Below are 15,798 nucleotides of genomic sequence, written 5' to 3' on the forward strand. Positions count from 1 at the left end.
GTAAAAAATGACAAAATATTGAAGTAATATTATCACAATATGTGCTGTAACTTGCCCTTTCTTGCTGCATGATCTACTCAACTCTGCTGCATAATGTGTCTCTCCCCTGCTGCCTAATTCCAGTGGCCCTGCCTATTGGCTGGGTCAATGCTTGGACCGCCAACATCTGTTACAAAAGCTGTTACTGACTCCGCTGGTTTACACTGCCACACCTCTTTCTTTCCTTTCATGGCCAATGGGTGAGTGAATCATCAGTCCAACAGAACACGTTCCTGCAGAAACACAGAGGTAAACAGAGGGGAGGAGAGCAGAGGGACATGTGTGTAACTGGAAGGACACGGGGGTGAGCCGAGGACAGGAGAGAGAGAAGGCGGAAAGGTAGAGGCTTCATACACCTGGGAGGAGACAAGGGAGGCGAGGAAAGAGGGAAGAGGTACACAGGCTAAGATTAACTGGGGGGAAGCCAGAAGGGGAGGTCAGGGTGAAAGTAGAAACTGCATGAAACTGGGAGGAGCTACGAAAAGCGAGAAGAAGAGATAAAAGCGTGGAAGTGGTGGGGGCAAGAAGGGAGAGGGCGATCACTGGTGCGGACAAGTGAGAAGGGGAGAGACGCGGTGCGTGAGGAGACTGCGCTGGGATTTTTACTAAATGTAATAAAGGCACTGGAATATTATACAGGGCGAGAAGAGTGGAAAGGAGAGACAGAAAGTGTACTTTTTCTGGTAGCGGGTCGGAGGTAGCAAGCATGGGTCTGCTCTCAGCGCCCTGGTCCCTTCTGCCCTCGGGTACCTTCCTGACTATGCTGGCTCTCTTCTTCAGCGTCTTTGCGCTCATCCTTGACGTCATGAAACGCCGGAGGAGTTGTAGCCGCTACCCACCCGGACCCAGCTCCCTGCCCTTCGTTGGGAATATTTTGGAGGTGGATTTCAAAAGTCTCACCAAATACTGTAGTCAGGTAAGTCTGGTTTTAGAGAACGCTTTCAGCCAACGCATGTTGTTTGAATGTGTTGTAAAGTGAAGCGCAGGAAGAAGAAACAAGTATAGCAAGCTATAGCATAAGTGCGAAACGAGGCGCTACCTCTCTTGTCAGTTGTGGTACTTTCTTTCCTTATAAAAGGTTACTTCTGATGGTCTGACGCGCCTGTAATATGAAGAACACGACGCCACAATTCACCAGTGATATTTCGTCACAAGCGTGTTATGACGTCATAATGAGACTGTGCTTCCTGAAAGCACAGGTCCGAATGCCTGCTGTGAGGGAAGGAAGCAGCAGCTGCCAGAATATAGCACGTGCGACGTGAGCACAACTCGGCGCGAAACAAAAATACGCGCACGGAGCGCGTTCTTGTGCCGGAGAATCTCAATCTGTCACCAACTCCGAGGGAAGGGAGGAGCTTGTCCTGACGTCTTCCTTGTGGCCTGGCCCTGAGAAAATCGATTGCGGGCTGGGCCAAACGTTGCTAAAAGGTATTTAAGGTAGGAGCACGGGACGTATATAGGGTGACCAACTGGCATGGGTGCAAATTCAGGACGGTCAGTGTAAAAATGCAGGACAAAGGGTCAAAATTCAGGACAAAAACTCAGGACAGAAGGTCAAAATTCAGGACAGAAATTTGGGACAAAACATACGTTTTACAGACATATCAGAGGAGGGCGCACAATAGTTTACAAGTAGGTAAATAGACAACCAAAATAAGTACAAGTCCAAATAAGTTTATATAAGGTTGAGAAAATCGTGCACTTCAGTTTTTCAGTATGCGCACAGCTTTGCAAAGTGACATCCGGCCCTTTCTGCACTCAAGATTTGTGCTAATGTAACAATAAACATTACCACCACATGCTTGGGCCAGTCCACAGTCTGCGCACGGTCCGGGAGGGGCCGCTGCAGGCGGCCTCTGCAGTTTAAAAGATAAGTGCTAGAGGTCCCGAGTGAAAACTTTTAAACTCATGGGGTTTCTCGCAGGGGGTACAGCATACCTTCCTGAAATTCCCCAATTTGATTTTAGTATCATGTCTGTAAGTCGTCAGTAATTTGGGGACCCCAAATTACGGACGCCTTACTGACATCATACTAAAATAACGGACTGTTCGTGAAATTTACGGACGGTTGGTCACCCTAGACGTATAGAGTGGGAAAGGGGCAGAGAGGCGGCTGTAGAGAGCAGTGAAACAACAACATAGTTATCACACGGTTCCAAGTCATTTGTGACTTTTTATATTAGTACTGACTTTTTCTTCTACCCCACAGAAAATTGTATTCTGGGACATGTTGCTTCGCTTCATAATCTCAATAAATCGGCCTCGCCTTAGAGAGAGCTTTTTATTGGCTTTGGCAATGATTTTAGCCATACTGTGCGGCATGGCTAAACAAGCATTGGCATAGCCAATACATCTCTCCTTTGGGACCTTTTATGTGTTTAGCCATGCAACAGTTGTTGTTGCACCAAGAATATTGTGCTGCATAACTAAATACTTAGAAGGTCCCAAAAGCGAGACATTTTGGCTCTGCCAATGCTTGTTGCACTAAGTCATTTGGGGTGTCAAACAGCGTCTTGCTGGAAAGCCGCTGCTGAATCGAATCGCTTGACGATACAACAGAACGTGCTAAACAGACCCAGCCAAAACGAGATCTAGTTAATTAGGAACATAAAAATCAAGCAACAAGCCTCTACCTGACACTGCACTGAATTCACACCACTCCATTTTGGGGGACTGAGTAGATTTAAAACCCGTCAGTAAGGTTACGAATCCAGTGATGGACAAACAGGTCTGCGTCAGTGTAGTAGCAAACTATGTATGGGGAGGTGAGGTAAGGGATAACAAGACCAGACATGTGCATCACTACCAAACAGCACCGCTGGATCAGCGAGTTCGGAATAAAATAAAGCACATGATCGCCTTATCCAAAAAACTGCAAATGGTCACAAAGCTGTAATACATTCTCTAACCCCAGAGCGGCGGCCTCAATAACTATGAAAGGCAAGTCTAAAAGCTGAGCTCTGCAACACTAAAGAGAGAGGCTGATCACTGAAAAACAAGAGATAAAAGGACCTCGGAAAGAATTAACCGGCTTGTTACGCTATGGGAAATCAGAGTTAGCATCAAACTGCGAAATGCCACACATAGTGCTGACAAAGGTTAGATGAGCAGAGATATGAATGCGGCTAGCATAGCTGTGAAGTAGCAGTAAGTACTTGAAGGAAAGGCCTTCGCCCCAAGCAAGGCATAACAAAACTCGGCCGCTGGGAGTAATCTATTTTTTCATGACATGGAATGTCCCGCGCGCATTTTCCACATTCCAAAATTCATTAGGCCGCAATTTCCAATACCTTGTGCGCGCTCAACGGAATGTCAAAGTTTTTTTCCATAAAGTTTTCACTAATCTTGAAATTACTTATCAAAATTTTTGAATATAACAGCCCTGTAAACAAGCAATTAACGACAGCCAGACAGATAACAATATCAATCGTGAACCCAAACAAGCGCTAAAACACCTGGGTCGGGAGGAATTCCTGCAGGAAATATGGCGGGAGAGCCAGGAAGATAAGTGAAAAAGCAGAAAAGGTAGAAGGAAAGAGAACAAGCTGTAGCCCGGTGACTGACGAGGAGGGAGTGGGAGAAGGGAGGGGCTAGTGAGAGCAGAGAGCAGGGGGTGGAGGAGCATTGAAATGAAAGTGATTTGCACGCTGTAAGGGTTGTAAGGCTTAATGAGCCGTGATAGAAAGCCAGATGGTGGCTGTGCTCATAACCGCGCGTAACCACAAGCTTTAGGCCACAAGCAAAAGCGGGTGGTAGTACTATTTAAAGCCCACTTACTAAATGTCTCGCCAGAGCACCACATGCGCTGGCTCAGGCGAGACCTAAAAAATAATTTTATAAAAGCTATGCCGCGCCTAGAGTTAAGGGTTTATGTAGGGGGCTGAGAGAGCAATCTAACAACAGAGGGTTGGAGTAAGAGGCTGCAGTTGTCATTGTAGAGGGAGCAGGAAGGGCTGGGGAAGCAAACTGAGGGTCTGGTAAAGCAGACTGACAACGTAGGATAGGCAGGAAGGGCTGGGTATGTAAACTGTAAATGTAAATGTACATGTATTTATATATAGCGCAAATCACCGACCCGGTATCTAAGCGCTTGCTTAGGGAACCCGTCCTGGTATTCCCCTGTGAGATACCCAGGCAGGGTATCCACAAGGTGAAAGCCAGGCATCCCGCCGCGAGGGGCCGTAGTGGAGATTAAGCAAGCTATTGCCCAGAGTCGCAGAGTGTGACCCCGTGAGTTGAGTAGGCACCGGAGCGAGAATTGTCGAGTCCGTGGAATTTTTTGAGCCCGAGACCCGCCGAGGCGGGGAATCGAACCCTGGTCCACGGCCGATCTCAGCTTCCGGGTCTGCCGCCTCTAACCACTGAGCCACGCTTCTCCACTGACAATGGAGGGTGGGCAGGAGGGACTGGGGAAGCAAGCTCAGAGTCAGGTAGAGCATTTTGACAATGGAGGGTTGGCGGGGGAGCTAGGGAGGTAAGATCACAATGGGGGATGGTAGGGGATGGGAGAGCAAGCTGACAACTGAATATGGAAGAGCAAGCTGACAATGGCGGTTGGGGTCAGGGCTGGGCAGCAAGCTGGCAATGGAGGGTTGCAGGAGGGGATGGGACAGCAGGCTCACAACTTACAGGGCTGGGGACCCAAACGGACAATGGAGAACAGGGAAGAGGGACGGGGAAGCACACGATCAAAAGAGGGTGGGCGGGAGGAGCTGAGGAAGCATATCAGCAATGGAGGGTGTGTAGGAGGGGCATGGGGATCAAACAGAGAAAGAGATAGCGGACAAGCAAGACCAGCAAGAGAAACTGGGCAGGGAGGAAGGGACATGGCAACTGAGGGAGGGCGAGAAAGTAGAACACAGAGGTGGGAGGAGTACACAAGGGAGACAGCTGAAAACACACAAATAGTCTTGTGGAGTGCTTAAACAAGCAGCACCTGAAAAGTGAGCAGTGGCAGGATTAAAGCCAATGTCTACTTTCTGGACCACTTAGACCATGTATGCCCTGTATTTGTACCTGAGCTGCCATGATCCTTTAACTTCCTTCAATCCGTATGTGGGCAGAAAAACAAGCTTGGAAATTAGACATGTTGATAATAGGAAGAGGTTGGGAATGAGAGAAATATCTATTTAGTATAATGAAAAAATGCGTCCATCGGGCCATTTACCTGCCTTTGCCTACTATGTTGATGCCCTTTTCCCCTTAAGAACAATTCGCAAGTACATACACCATAGTTCCCATCTTGTTCTGTTTTAGCATCATCAACATGGGGAGAGCTGTCAGTAGCTTACATCCTTGTTGTGCAAGACATTTTTCTAACTGAATACTAACAATGACACCCAGCGACACAAAGATAGTTCGCCCGCTGACACCATCCAAATGACCTTACTCTTATCAACCTGATCTGTCTTTGGTCATTACAAACCACCCCCTTCTTTTTTTTTTATAACCAATTTTATTGAAATTGTGGTGACAGAAAAAATACAGCACTGTTTAATTCCTTTTGGTGCATAATGCATTAACATCACTGTCACATTTATTAGCATGCAATACACAATATAACCTACACATTCCTGACTAATCTCGCACCATGGTTCATTCTCTCTACATTACCAGACCCAACCATTTTCCCCACACCCGACCATGTTTAACTGGGCACCCCTGGCGTCATACAGTGGAGTTTCTTGTGTGGCACATTAATCTATGCCTTTGCACCATTTGACTACGCTAGGGGGGGAAGGTCTTTCCATGGGGCCGCAATGTCTCGTTTGGCCAACATAATGGCTGTGTCCAGAAGGAGCTTGTTCACCCGGGACCTATCTAGACCGTCTATGACTCCCAGGAGCAGAATCAGAGGGCTGCGTGGTACCTCCCAGCCCAGAATGTCAGTCACCCCGGATACCAGTGTCTCCCAGTACAGAGTGAGATGAGCACACCCTCATACCATATGATAGACATCTGCCAGTTCGAGCCCACAGCATGTACAGGCCGGGGTGTCCAGTAACCCTGCTCGATGGAGGCGACTCGGGTTGAGATATGCACATTGGAGATAGTACAGCTAGACCATACAGAGTATAGCTGAAAGATAGTGGTATCTGGAGCCATCAGGGCGTCTCTCCAGACCTTGTCCTCCAGGGGGCCCAACCATGCTTCCCATCGGTGTCTAAGAGGGTCGAGTGTGACTGGGCCGTGGTTGGTCAGTGACCAGTAAATCCTCAAAATCCCGCCCTTCCGTAGATTCCTCATCATGATTTGGGCAACTAGGGGGTTGAATTCTGGAAGTGATGTGCCTGCGAGCACGAGTGAGGTCAGAGCATGGTGAAGTTGCAGGTATTTGTAAAATTGTGTTGGATGCAGGGAGTAAGGGGTCTGTAACTCTTGAAATTAATGTAGATGGCCTCCCTTTCATACATCTCTCAGTTGTGATATACTAATTAGGTCCCACTTCCTGAAACCTTTAAAGTCCCCACCTCCCTGAGCCAAGCACCATGCCACAGTGGAGTCTATGGCGTGAGTTTAGTGTCCCATTGTGTGTGGCGCAATGCGGATCTCCAGGCGAGTATTCCCTAAAGAACACCCATGAAAAATACACCATGAACAACAATATTTTCAATTTATTCTACCATGAGTTTAGTAACAAGCTTGATATGAACCTTAACATTTCAATTGCTATCAATTTCTCACCCTTCTCTCCGTTGATCTTTGAACCATCCCCTCTGTTTTTAACAGGGTTATCCACACACTTCGCCCATTCTTTGGCTAATTAAATGTAACATTTGTGTTCACAGGTACTTGGGGGGTCAAGGTGCCACAAGGCAAAATGTTTCATTACAGCTCAGGCTCAATTATCAGATTTTCAAGACCAAATATCAATCTGACTGTGTCAGCATCATTAGAGTTGTGCCATTCTAAAGCATGTGAAGGCCAAGGGCTTTGTCTCATGAAAAGATCTGGTGTTAGCCAGGCTTTAACAGTAAAACTGAATATATATCAGAGATCAGTTTCTTGCACAGGCTGTTGGCAATCAAACAAGGAACTACTTGATTCAAGTTGAACTGGGAACAAAAAAATAAACGCCTAGTGCATGTTCCTAACCATTTATGTGCACGGTGTGTGAGGAATATAGTTGTTGGTTTAAAAGGGTGTGAGCCCATCTAAAGAACAGCCATAATCCTTGTCAGGGTGAACCACAAACAGTCACTAAATTAACCTGTGCTTAACACTCTGGTAACATGACACAAAATCAGTCAGGCATATCTTAGGAGCAATGTGTAAAGTATTTATGCAGCAAAAAACAGCCACAAAGTGAAAACACAACACAAGAAAAATCCCATACCTATTTAGAAAAATGGAATAAAATTAAATAAAATATTTGACACCAAAACGACAAAATCAGTAAAACTGGAGATGTGCAATTTCAAAGTGTTGGACTTGGCCCTTTTTGCAGGGTCATCCCTGAACTTTTTGCCTTCCTCCTCTATTTTTGGTTGTTGGCTGTTTTATGACTCTGGGCACTTTACTACTGCTGATCAGTGCTAAAGTACATATGCTCTCCCTATTGTAAATTGATATTGGATTAGTGATTATATGATTGGCTGGTTTGATTTTCCTGTCAGACCCTAGTACAGTGCACCAGGAGTGCCCATGGCTGGTAATCCAAATGCTGCTAGTGGGCTTGCAGCACTGGTTTTGCCACCCACAGAAGCAGCCTTGTAAAATGTGTCTAAGGTCTGCCATTGTCTGGTACTGTCATGCTGACTGGGCAGGTGCACCCACTTGCCAGTACCTAAACCTTCCCTTTTCTCCATATCAGACACCCCTATGGTAGGCCCAAGGGCAGGTTGCATTGTAAGTATAAGGTAGGACATGCCCTGGTGTGTGTGGCATGTCCTAATAGTGAATTACATCTTTTAATCCTAACTGACTCAGGGAACATGGTAGAAATTCGAGTTTAGTATGCCTGAACTCAGAATGATAAAAATAAATCTTTTAGTGAAGTTGGTTTTAACATTCTGCGTTTAAAAATACCACTTTCAGAAAGTAGGTATTTTCTTGTCTAACCATCCAAAGCCTGCCTCTGCTAGGTTGTATTCCTTGTCTGGAGTTTGAGTAACAGGGCTAGGGCATTTCAGGAGAGACTGGGGAACTGTGAATTTGGGATTGTGGGAGTATCTCTAATTAATAGTGGTGCTCTCGCTCTGCTGAACTATAAATGGCACACATTGTTTTTTGACACAGCTATTGTGGCGGTGAACTCACATTCTGGTTATTTAGGCCTAACACAAGTACTTGGGGGCCAGGGGTAGTACAAAAAAAGAAGAGTTTTAACACAACCTTCAATCTCAATGATCAGATTTATAAGAGCAATTGTAAATGTCCTTGTTTCCGGTTCAGGGAAGACCTCGCTTGGCAGTTCAGGATGGACTGTTCCCATGAGGCACAGGGTCAAGACTGATTTGCAAATAGCTGGGTCTGAACTGAGATGGTGAAGTGAGCTAAAGAATGATGATGGATTCAACCCAGATCTGTGACTGGGGGTGAGTGTCTGAAAAGTTATAGCGCTCCCCCCATCATCTCCTTGTGTTTGATTTGTGCGCCCTAAGTTGCTTGGGTATGCCCAGACATGGGTCCCTTGCTCACTTTGCCACCGGTATCAAGGTAGCCTGGCTGATGAGGGGAGGTACCACGAAATCGGTCCCAGGATGCTTGTTTCTATTTCAGAGAAGACCTGACTTGGCAGTTTGGGCTGGACTGTTCCCATGAGGCACAGGGTCAAGACTGATTTGCATATAGCTGGGTCTGAACTGAGGAGGTGAAGTGAGCTAAAGAAGACGATGATGGATTCAACCCAGATCAGTGGTAGGGACTGTTAGATGATGGATTCAACCCAGATCAGAGGTAGGGAGTGTTAAGCTTAAGAACTTTAAACTTAAATTTCACTTTATCTTACTTGGCAACTACGTATTGCGCATAATTTGTCACTCGGTCCCTGCCTTAACCTCTTCACAGACCTGGTCCGCCGCTGCTGAAACCTTAACCTCTTCAAAGACCTGGTTCACCACTGCTGAAACCTTGATTGTGCGGAGGGCTGGTTAATTAGCTCCTCACTTGCACTTACTAACTTCTTCCTTTCTAGCTGGGTTAGCTGTCGAGTTGCATCGTAGGCCCTTGCCTATTTAAATCGATGCAAACGGACGCGCGCAGCGGACATCGGTAGAGACTGTTACTCCTCACTTCCACTTACTCACTTCCTCCTTTCCAGATGGGTTAGTAGTCCAGTTGCATCGTAGGCCTCTGCCTATTTAAATCGATGCAAATGGACGCGCGCAGCAGACAGTGGTAGGGACTGTTATGCTTAAGAACCATGTTTTCAACTGTTTTTAACTGATGTTTTTAACTTAACTTGCACTCTATCTTACTTGGCAACTCCGTATTGCGCATAATTTGTCACTCGGTCCCCGCCTTAACCTCTTCACAGTCCTGGTCCGCCGTGGCTGAAACGCCAATTGTGCAGAGGGCTGGGTAATTAGCTCCTCACTTCCACTTACTTACTTCCGCCTTTACAGCTGTGTTAGCGTTCCTGTTGCATCGTAGGGCTTGCCTATTTAAATCAATGCAAATGGACCCCGCTGGTGCACCGAAGGCAAGCCCGTCAGCACCCGTCTGCGTCCCGGAGGCAACCGCGCCTGCCATGCTGCCCAGACTCCCACAGGTAAGACTCAACCACTACATTATAAGCATGATGAATCTGCTCAGTTTAAAACAACCAGAATCTTGCCAATGCAGACCTGAAGACCCTAATATTGAAAACAGCTTTCATTGCCAACGCTGTAACTGGACTCCTTCCCGTCCTAGTGAGTTTTCCCCCCAAGGTCCCGCTTCTTAGAAATAAGCTGAAGGACGTAAAGAAAACAGACCCTTAAAGCCACATTATTGAACTGTTACTCAATGCAAAAGCACAAGCTGCATATTCATGACCTACTGCTAGATGAACAGCCAGATCTTTTATTCCTCACTGAGACCGGTCAGTCTGAGGCCTCCAACCCCACCATTTCCTCGGCCATCTCCACGGGCTTCACAATTCTCAGAAAGTATCGAACAGGTGGGAAAGGTTGTGCTGTCGCCATTATATTTAATCAAAATATAGACTGCTCTCCCATCTCGATAGATAACATCGAGGGTGCTGAGTACTTAGGTTTCCGTTGCATCCTATCTCCCCATCAAAGTATAGTAGGAATTCTGATTTACAGACCTCCAGGCGCATTCGGTAATTTTATCACCACACTCAACACAGCCACCACCTCACTGGCCCTAAAATATAACAACTGTCTCATTTTGGGAGATTTCAATATACAGATGGATAAAGAACACGACCCCAAAGCAACCTCCTTGCTGGAGACGATGCAGGCCTGCAATCTTATTCCATCGATTGCTGCGCCCACCCACGAGAATGGCCATACCCTCGACCACATTTTTCACAACTTTGACCTATCAGCAAGTACACAATTGCCTATTATCTGGTCAGACCACCTCCTTCTCAACTTCATAATTCCTAACTTAGGAACAGTACCCCTGTCAAATACAATTCAGAGGGACTCCAATTACAGGGCTTTTCACAAAATATCTATCCCGATGCTGGCAGATTCCCTTGATCGAACTTCCCCGGAGCTGACAGGCAACCCTGATAGGGATGCCCTCTCATTTGATTTGTGGCTCCGAGCAAACATTGATGCCGCTGCTCCCGTAGCCACACGTTCCTCTAAGAGGTCGCCCCCCCCATCGCTTTGGTTTAATGATTCCCTCAGAACTAGCAAAAAGAAATGTAGAAGAATGGAAAGGAAACGGCATAAACATTATCTGCCAGAAGATAGGAAAACTTATAAAGACATCCTAAAAGAAAAACTTCTTCCAGACCAAGATACAATCGGCCCAAAATAAGAGTAAAGACATTTTCAGCACAATGAAATCATTCACCTCCCCTAAAGCCGGCATTAAGGAAGGGCTTCGCTCGGCGGAATGGTCTAGGCCAGTGGTTCCCAAACTTTTGACTCCTGAGGACCCCCATTGAGTCACCACTGGAATCCGGGGACTCCCAAGCAATTTGTATGATTTACATTTCAAACATTAAAACAGTAATTAAAAAAAAAAATAAACACACATGAGCACACAAAACAAATACTCAAATTACTAAGGGGCATATTTACAAGCCCCTATCGCCATGGGAACGTCACTTTTTGTGACAATCCAGTGGCGATAGGGGCTTTGCCTTATTTACAAGGCAGTGTTAAGCCACTTAACATGGCTTAACACTGCCTTGTAAATAAGGCCCCCGTTCACGCAATGCTTAGCGGGAAAGGGGTGGGCAGTGGGTGTTGTGGTGGGCATTCCACCGAAACACCCATTGATTTTGATGCTGCCCCCTATTTACAAGGGCAATATAAATAGGAGGCAGCGCCAATATTAAGACCAGGGAAAACCAGGTCTTAACTTGGCTAAACTTTTGCTTTTTCCATGTGTGCTGCCTTGCAAAACACATTGGAGTGTTTATGTTTAGGAAAGTGACCCTTCCTGCACATAAACAATCTTTAAAAAAATGTCACCCTTACTGTACCCTACCCCAACCTCTGTCCACCAGAAGTGACGCGCCTAGCGCGCCAAGGTGAAGGACTCAATCCTGAGTCCAACCGTTGGCCAGTGGGTGGTGTGTGCTTAAATGGCACTAAAGGGCCGCCCGTTGGGATGCCCCCTGCGTGGGCAGCGGACAGCCGCATAGTGCCATTATCGGCAACTTACCCCACCCACCATCTGAGCATGCATGAATAAATAAATGCACAAGACAACTTTTGTTCTGGGAAAATATTGTGGCAGGTTTATTCCATTCAAAGTATGCAATATGGTGGGTTATCTTACGGGCGATCCAAGGGCAGGCAGCTGTATCAACCTATGCTACCTGATGAGCCAGCACTGTGGGATACCCAGACAGTGCTACATCTTTGGTGATCCTCTCCTGGATCACGTGACACGTTGGTCTTGTATTACTCACGCCCTTTGCGGGGCTGAGCGTAGCAGGGCAAGCCCCCAGTTGGTCAGGCCCTCAACCGCCCGAAAGACTAACGGGGCACCGTCGTGGTTTTCCGGTAACCTGCCCTGTGGCTACTGGTCTTTGTCTCTGGCATCCTTACTGTGCCGCGCAGAGGTACTCTTACTGTACCCGCCTGCCGCAGAGGTACCCTTACTGTACCCGTCTGCTTCCAGATCGCCCTGTCCGTCACAGCTCTAGAGGCGGCGAGTCTGATGAAACCCAGGCCCCTCTGGTCTGCGAACTTAGACCATGAACAGTTCCTTCTTACAGGGATGTCCAAAGGTCTACTCTGACTTAGCTCCGAACTCTGCGGGGGATCATCTCAGACCACCAGAGCTCACATTGACCCATGTAGTCGCTGATCTCACCAAAACAGCGCATTTCTCATTTGCAACTGCTAATTTCCAGGCCTCCTGCAAATCTAATGGAAGAGATCCCTCCCTACTGGTGATGGATGAACCCCATCTATCTCACAATAGCCCTTGACGTTAGCCTGGATCAGCTAGTGTCTGATGAAACCAAAGACCCTTCTGGCCTGTGAACCTGTGCCAAGAACTGTTCATCCTTCTGCAGCAAAGTTCCACTGCCTCACATGACCTAGCCCCGTGCCAACTCTGGGTGGGACGAGTTCAAACACCATGGCTCACATTGCCCCATCTATTTGCTGATCTCACCGAGCTGCCGTCCTTCTAGCACCATGTGTGCCTGACCCCCTGTGTACCCCATCTATGGGACAGCAGCCCATTTGTTAGGTAACCGCTCCCACCCCCACCTGCCTACTTTGGGTAGTCAGGCAAGGAGGATTCTGTTTAACCTTTGTATAGTCCCTTTGCTGTCTAAATCATGACGCCCAGGAATGTTCATAACTAGAAGTATGTGACAATGAGCAAGGGTAGTAGTAGTGTAATACTTCATTTCATTAATCGTATGATTACAAGAATAGAGCAATAAGCAAGGGTGTCCTCCTGCCCTTGTCATGCATCCCTTATTCCTTATGGGAATTCCGCCAGCTCAGCTCCCTCTGTGGTGAAACCCCCTAGGCATACCCTCTAAGAGAATTCAACTGATTTTATACAGTGCGCAATGTTTGCAATATGGTGCCTTACATAGGGATTGACTAAGTCCTACTTACCCCATCCTAGAATGTTCCCGGAAAGGGGGGCAGGGGCGTTCACACTGCCCACCCTTGGGCAACCCCATCGGCGAAAATTAACTGCTATGTTAAATTGTAATCATTGTTGATCACTGGACGAGCCAAATGTTCTTACATAGTAGCCTTTTGTGCTTGACACCTTGTTTCTCCACTTCTTGGGATGGCAGCACACTATGTTGGCTGACAGCGTCACCACCCAGCGAGGCTACCATAGCTAACCGGGCGGGCATTTGAGCTTAACTGCAGGAGCATGTCACCTACCCTTGGTTCTGGGGTGTACCCTACTTCGCCCCGTTGACCAGACGGTTGCACAAATCCCTTTGATTGCTAAACCCTGGTGAACACCTTAATGGTATCAAAGCTGGTTTGAAACAATACATGTCTTGTGCCTACTATTGGAGACACCTCACCCTTTCGTGCAGTTACAACTTAAGCAGCGCACCCTGCTTGTATAACTGCAGTCGGTTTACAGATGCACAGTACCTACTGTCCATCTCTGACCCTGGCTGCTTTAAACCTGCCAAAGTAATGGAAATCAAGATTCCCAGTTCCCTGTTTAGCTGCAGTACACCTTCAGTGGGTAGGCTAGGAGATACCACAACCGCATTGGTCAATTTTCGCCTGGGCGTACCTCTAAATGAGACAGGCTCCACACAGCTGTAATGCCAGAAACACACATATATGTATTGTGCCCACTATTTGGAGACAACTCACCCCTTCTTGGAGTGACAACTACACATGTGCCTACACAAGTCACCCAACAGACAAGTTGGCCCTGACCACCTTGTGTTCTGGTGCCAGGTTTGGAAAGTGCCTTGCCTACACTTGCTGCCCCCTGGGAACTAGGGTTGGGCAGAATTTGCCAAATTGACTTTCACAAACTATTGTGAAATTGCGCAAAATCTCCGCAAGCATGTGGAGATTCCTTTTCCCACCTGTTCGCAATGTGTTTTTGCATGCTCGAGGGTAAATGTACCTCTAACTTGCCCATGCGGTCGCTAAAGGGCGCGGCCATCTTGCTCGCGATGCTTATTTCCTGTTCCGGGTTGAATGACGCGTTCATGATCGCAAACTCGTGCGGGATATCGCGACCGGTTACCAACAATCCAACATCTCGTGGCGCATGCGAACGGATAGGAAAACTCGTCGGCAAACGCAGGAACCCGGTAAGTCGCTACCACGCGCGCAAGAACACATTTTTAAAGCGCAAACAAGAAAAAAACGTTTGTTTCTCGCAGATTGCGAAAGTTTTGACATTTACGCGCTCTCCGCAGAATGCAAAAATGTAAAAATATTGCAAATTCTGCGAGCGTAACAAAATTTACCACCAGGCCTACTGTGAACCACCCAATGCCCGTGCAAGGGTGCTTGCGTTGCCGTTACACTGCGTTGCCGTTACACTGCGTTGCCATTACACTGCGTTTCCTCTCGCGCCAGCACGAGAGGAAACGCAGGGCTGTACCATATTCTTGTAAATATGGTGCAGTCCTGCATTTCTAAAGTGGCGGAGCGTGTCGTCAAGCCAAGGAGGCTAACGACACGCTCCACCACTTCTGTTGTAAATATCCCCCTTAGTATTTTATACTGAAAGATTTTGCCAAAAACAAAAAAATTTAATGGGAAGGTTGGTGCTGCATCTCTGTGACTAACTTTTAAGTGGTTGGTTTTATTTTGCAGTACGAGGCTCCTGCTCCTGCCAGGGCCAGACTGGAAACCCAAAGCATCCCTGGCAAATTTTTTCAGACCAGTCCCATAGATAGTGCACACCAAGTGCAGTGAGTGAGCCTGACTACTAGAAAGGGGGCTTTGGGAGGCTTTGGGAAACAATGGTGCAGACTAAAACACATTCATCATTATATATTGAATTGTATTAGGTTTTAACGGATAGTAAATGAAGTCCTTACTATGCACCAGGATACTACAATCTTTGTTGGGGTTCTTCAATGGTTCCCTTATTATCACTCTCCAATAGTGCCTCTCAACTCTCCATAGCCTTGGTAGACACATGTATTTCATTTGTTTTATAGCATCTCTTGTACCTTTGTAGGATGTCAGCGCACTTTACATCACACACATATAGAGACGATGAATCACATGTGTAAATCAGTGTAAATAAAATGTTACATAAGGCAAAGGGGTCAACAAGGTGTAGGATTCACGTGTCATTTATACAGGTAGGCATTTTTAAAGAGTGCTTGGTCTGGAGAAGCACAAACGTGGGATTCAGGGCATAACACAGTGGTTAGCATGGACTTTTTAACAATAAAAATGTATTTCCACCCAAATAAACCTTTTTAGCGGCATCAGGATAATGAAGACTGAAAAAAAACATAAGATACTAACTTGTACCATGCATTTTGCAAGCAGCTCTTTGATGAAAGTTTACAGGTTACTGTGCTATATTACGGTTGTCACTTATGAACTGCACAGTAACAAAATAATCTCTGTGACAAAAGCAGTAACCCACTCACCTATGCACATAAAATACTGTTTTTTAAAATGCATGGTACACGTTCTTTGCAGT

At 46.7% G+C, this 15,798-nt stretch overlaps 1 protein-coding gene across 2 annotated transcripts in view; it reads left to right on the top strand.

The window, feature by feature from the left end:
- The first annotated feature begins 277 nt into the window (after positions 1–277).
- The window catches only part of LOC144825548 (cytochrome P450 2D6-like), a 470,217-nt gene continuing 454,696 nt past the window's right edge, over positions 278–15,798 (top strand). Inside the window, exon 1 of one of the 2 annotated variants that reach the window (XM_078684165.1) lies at positions 278–955. In XM_078684165.1, coding sequence (XP_078540291.1) covers positions 746–955 — 210 coding nt within the window. In that variant the 5' untranslated portion in view covers positions 278–745. The remainder of the gene's footprint in view (positions 956–15,798) is intronic. The other variant, XM_078684166.1, reaches the window with a different exon arrangement.

This window comes from Lissotriton helveticus, chromosome 1_1 (assembly GCF_964261635.1).
Source record: "Lissotriton helveticus chromosome 1_1, aLisHel1.1, whole genome shotgun sequence".
NCBI classification, from domain to species: Eukaryota; Metazoa; Chordata; class Amphibia; order Caudata; family Salamandridae; genus Lissotriton; species Lissotriton helveticus.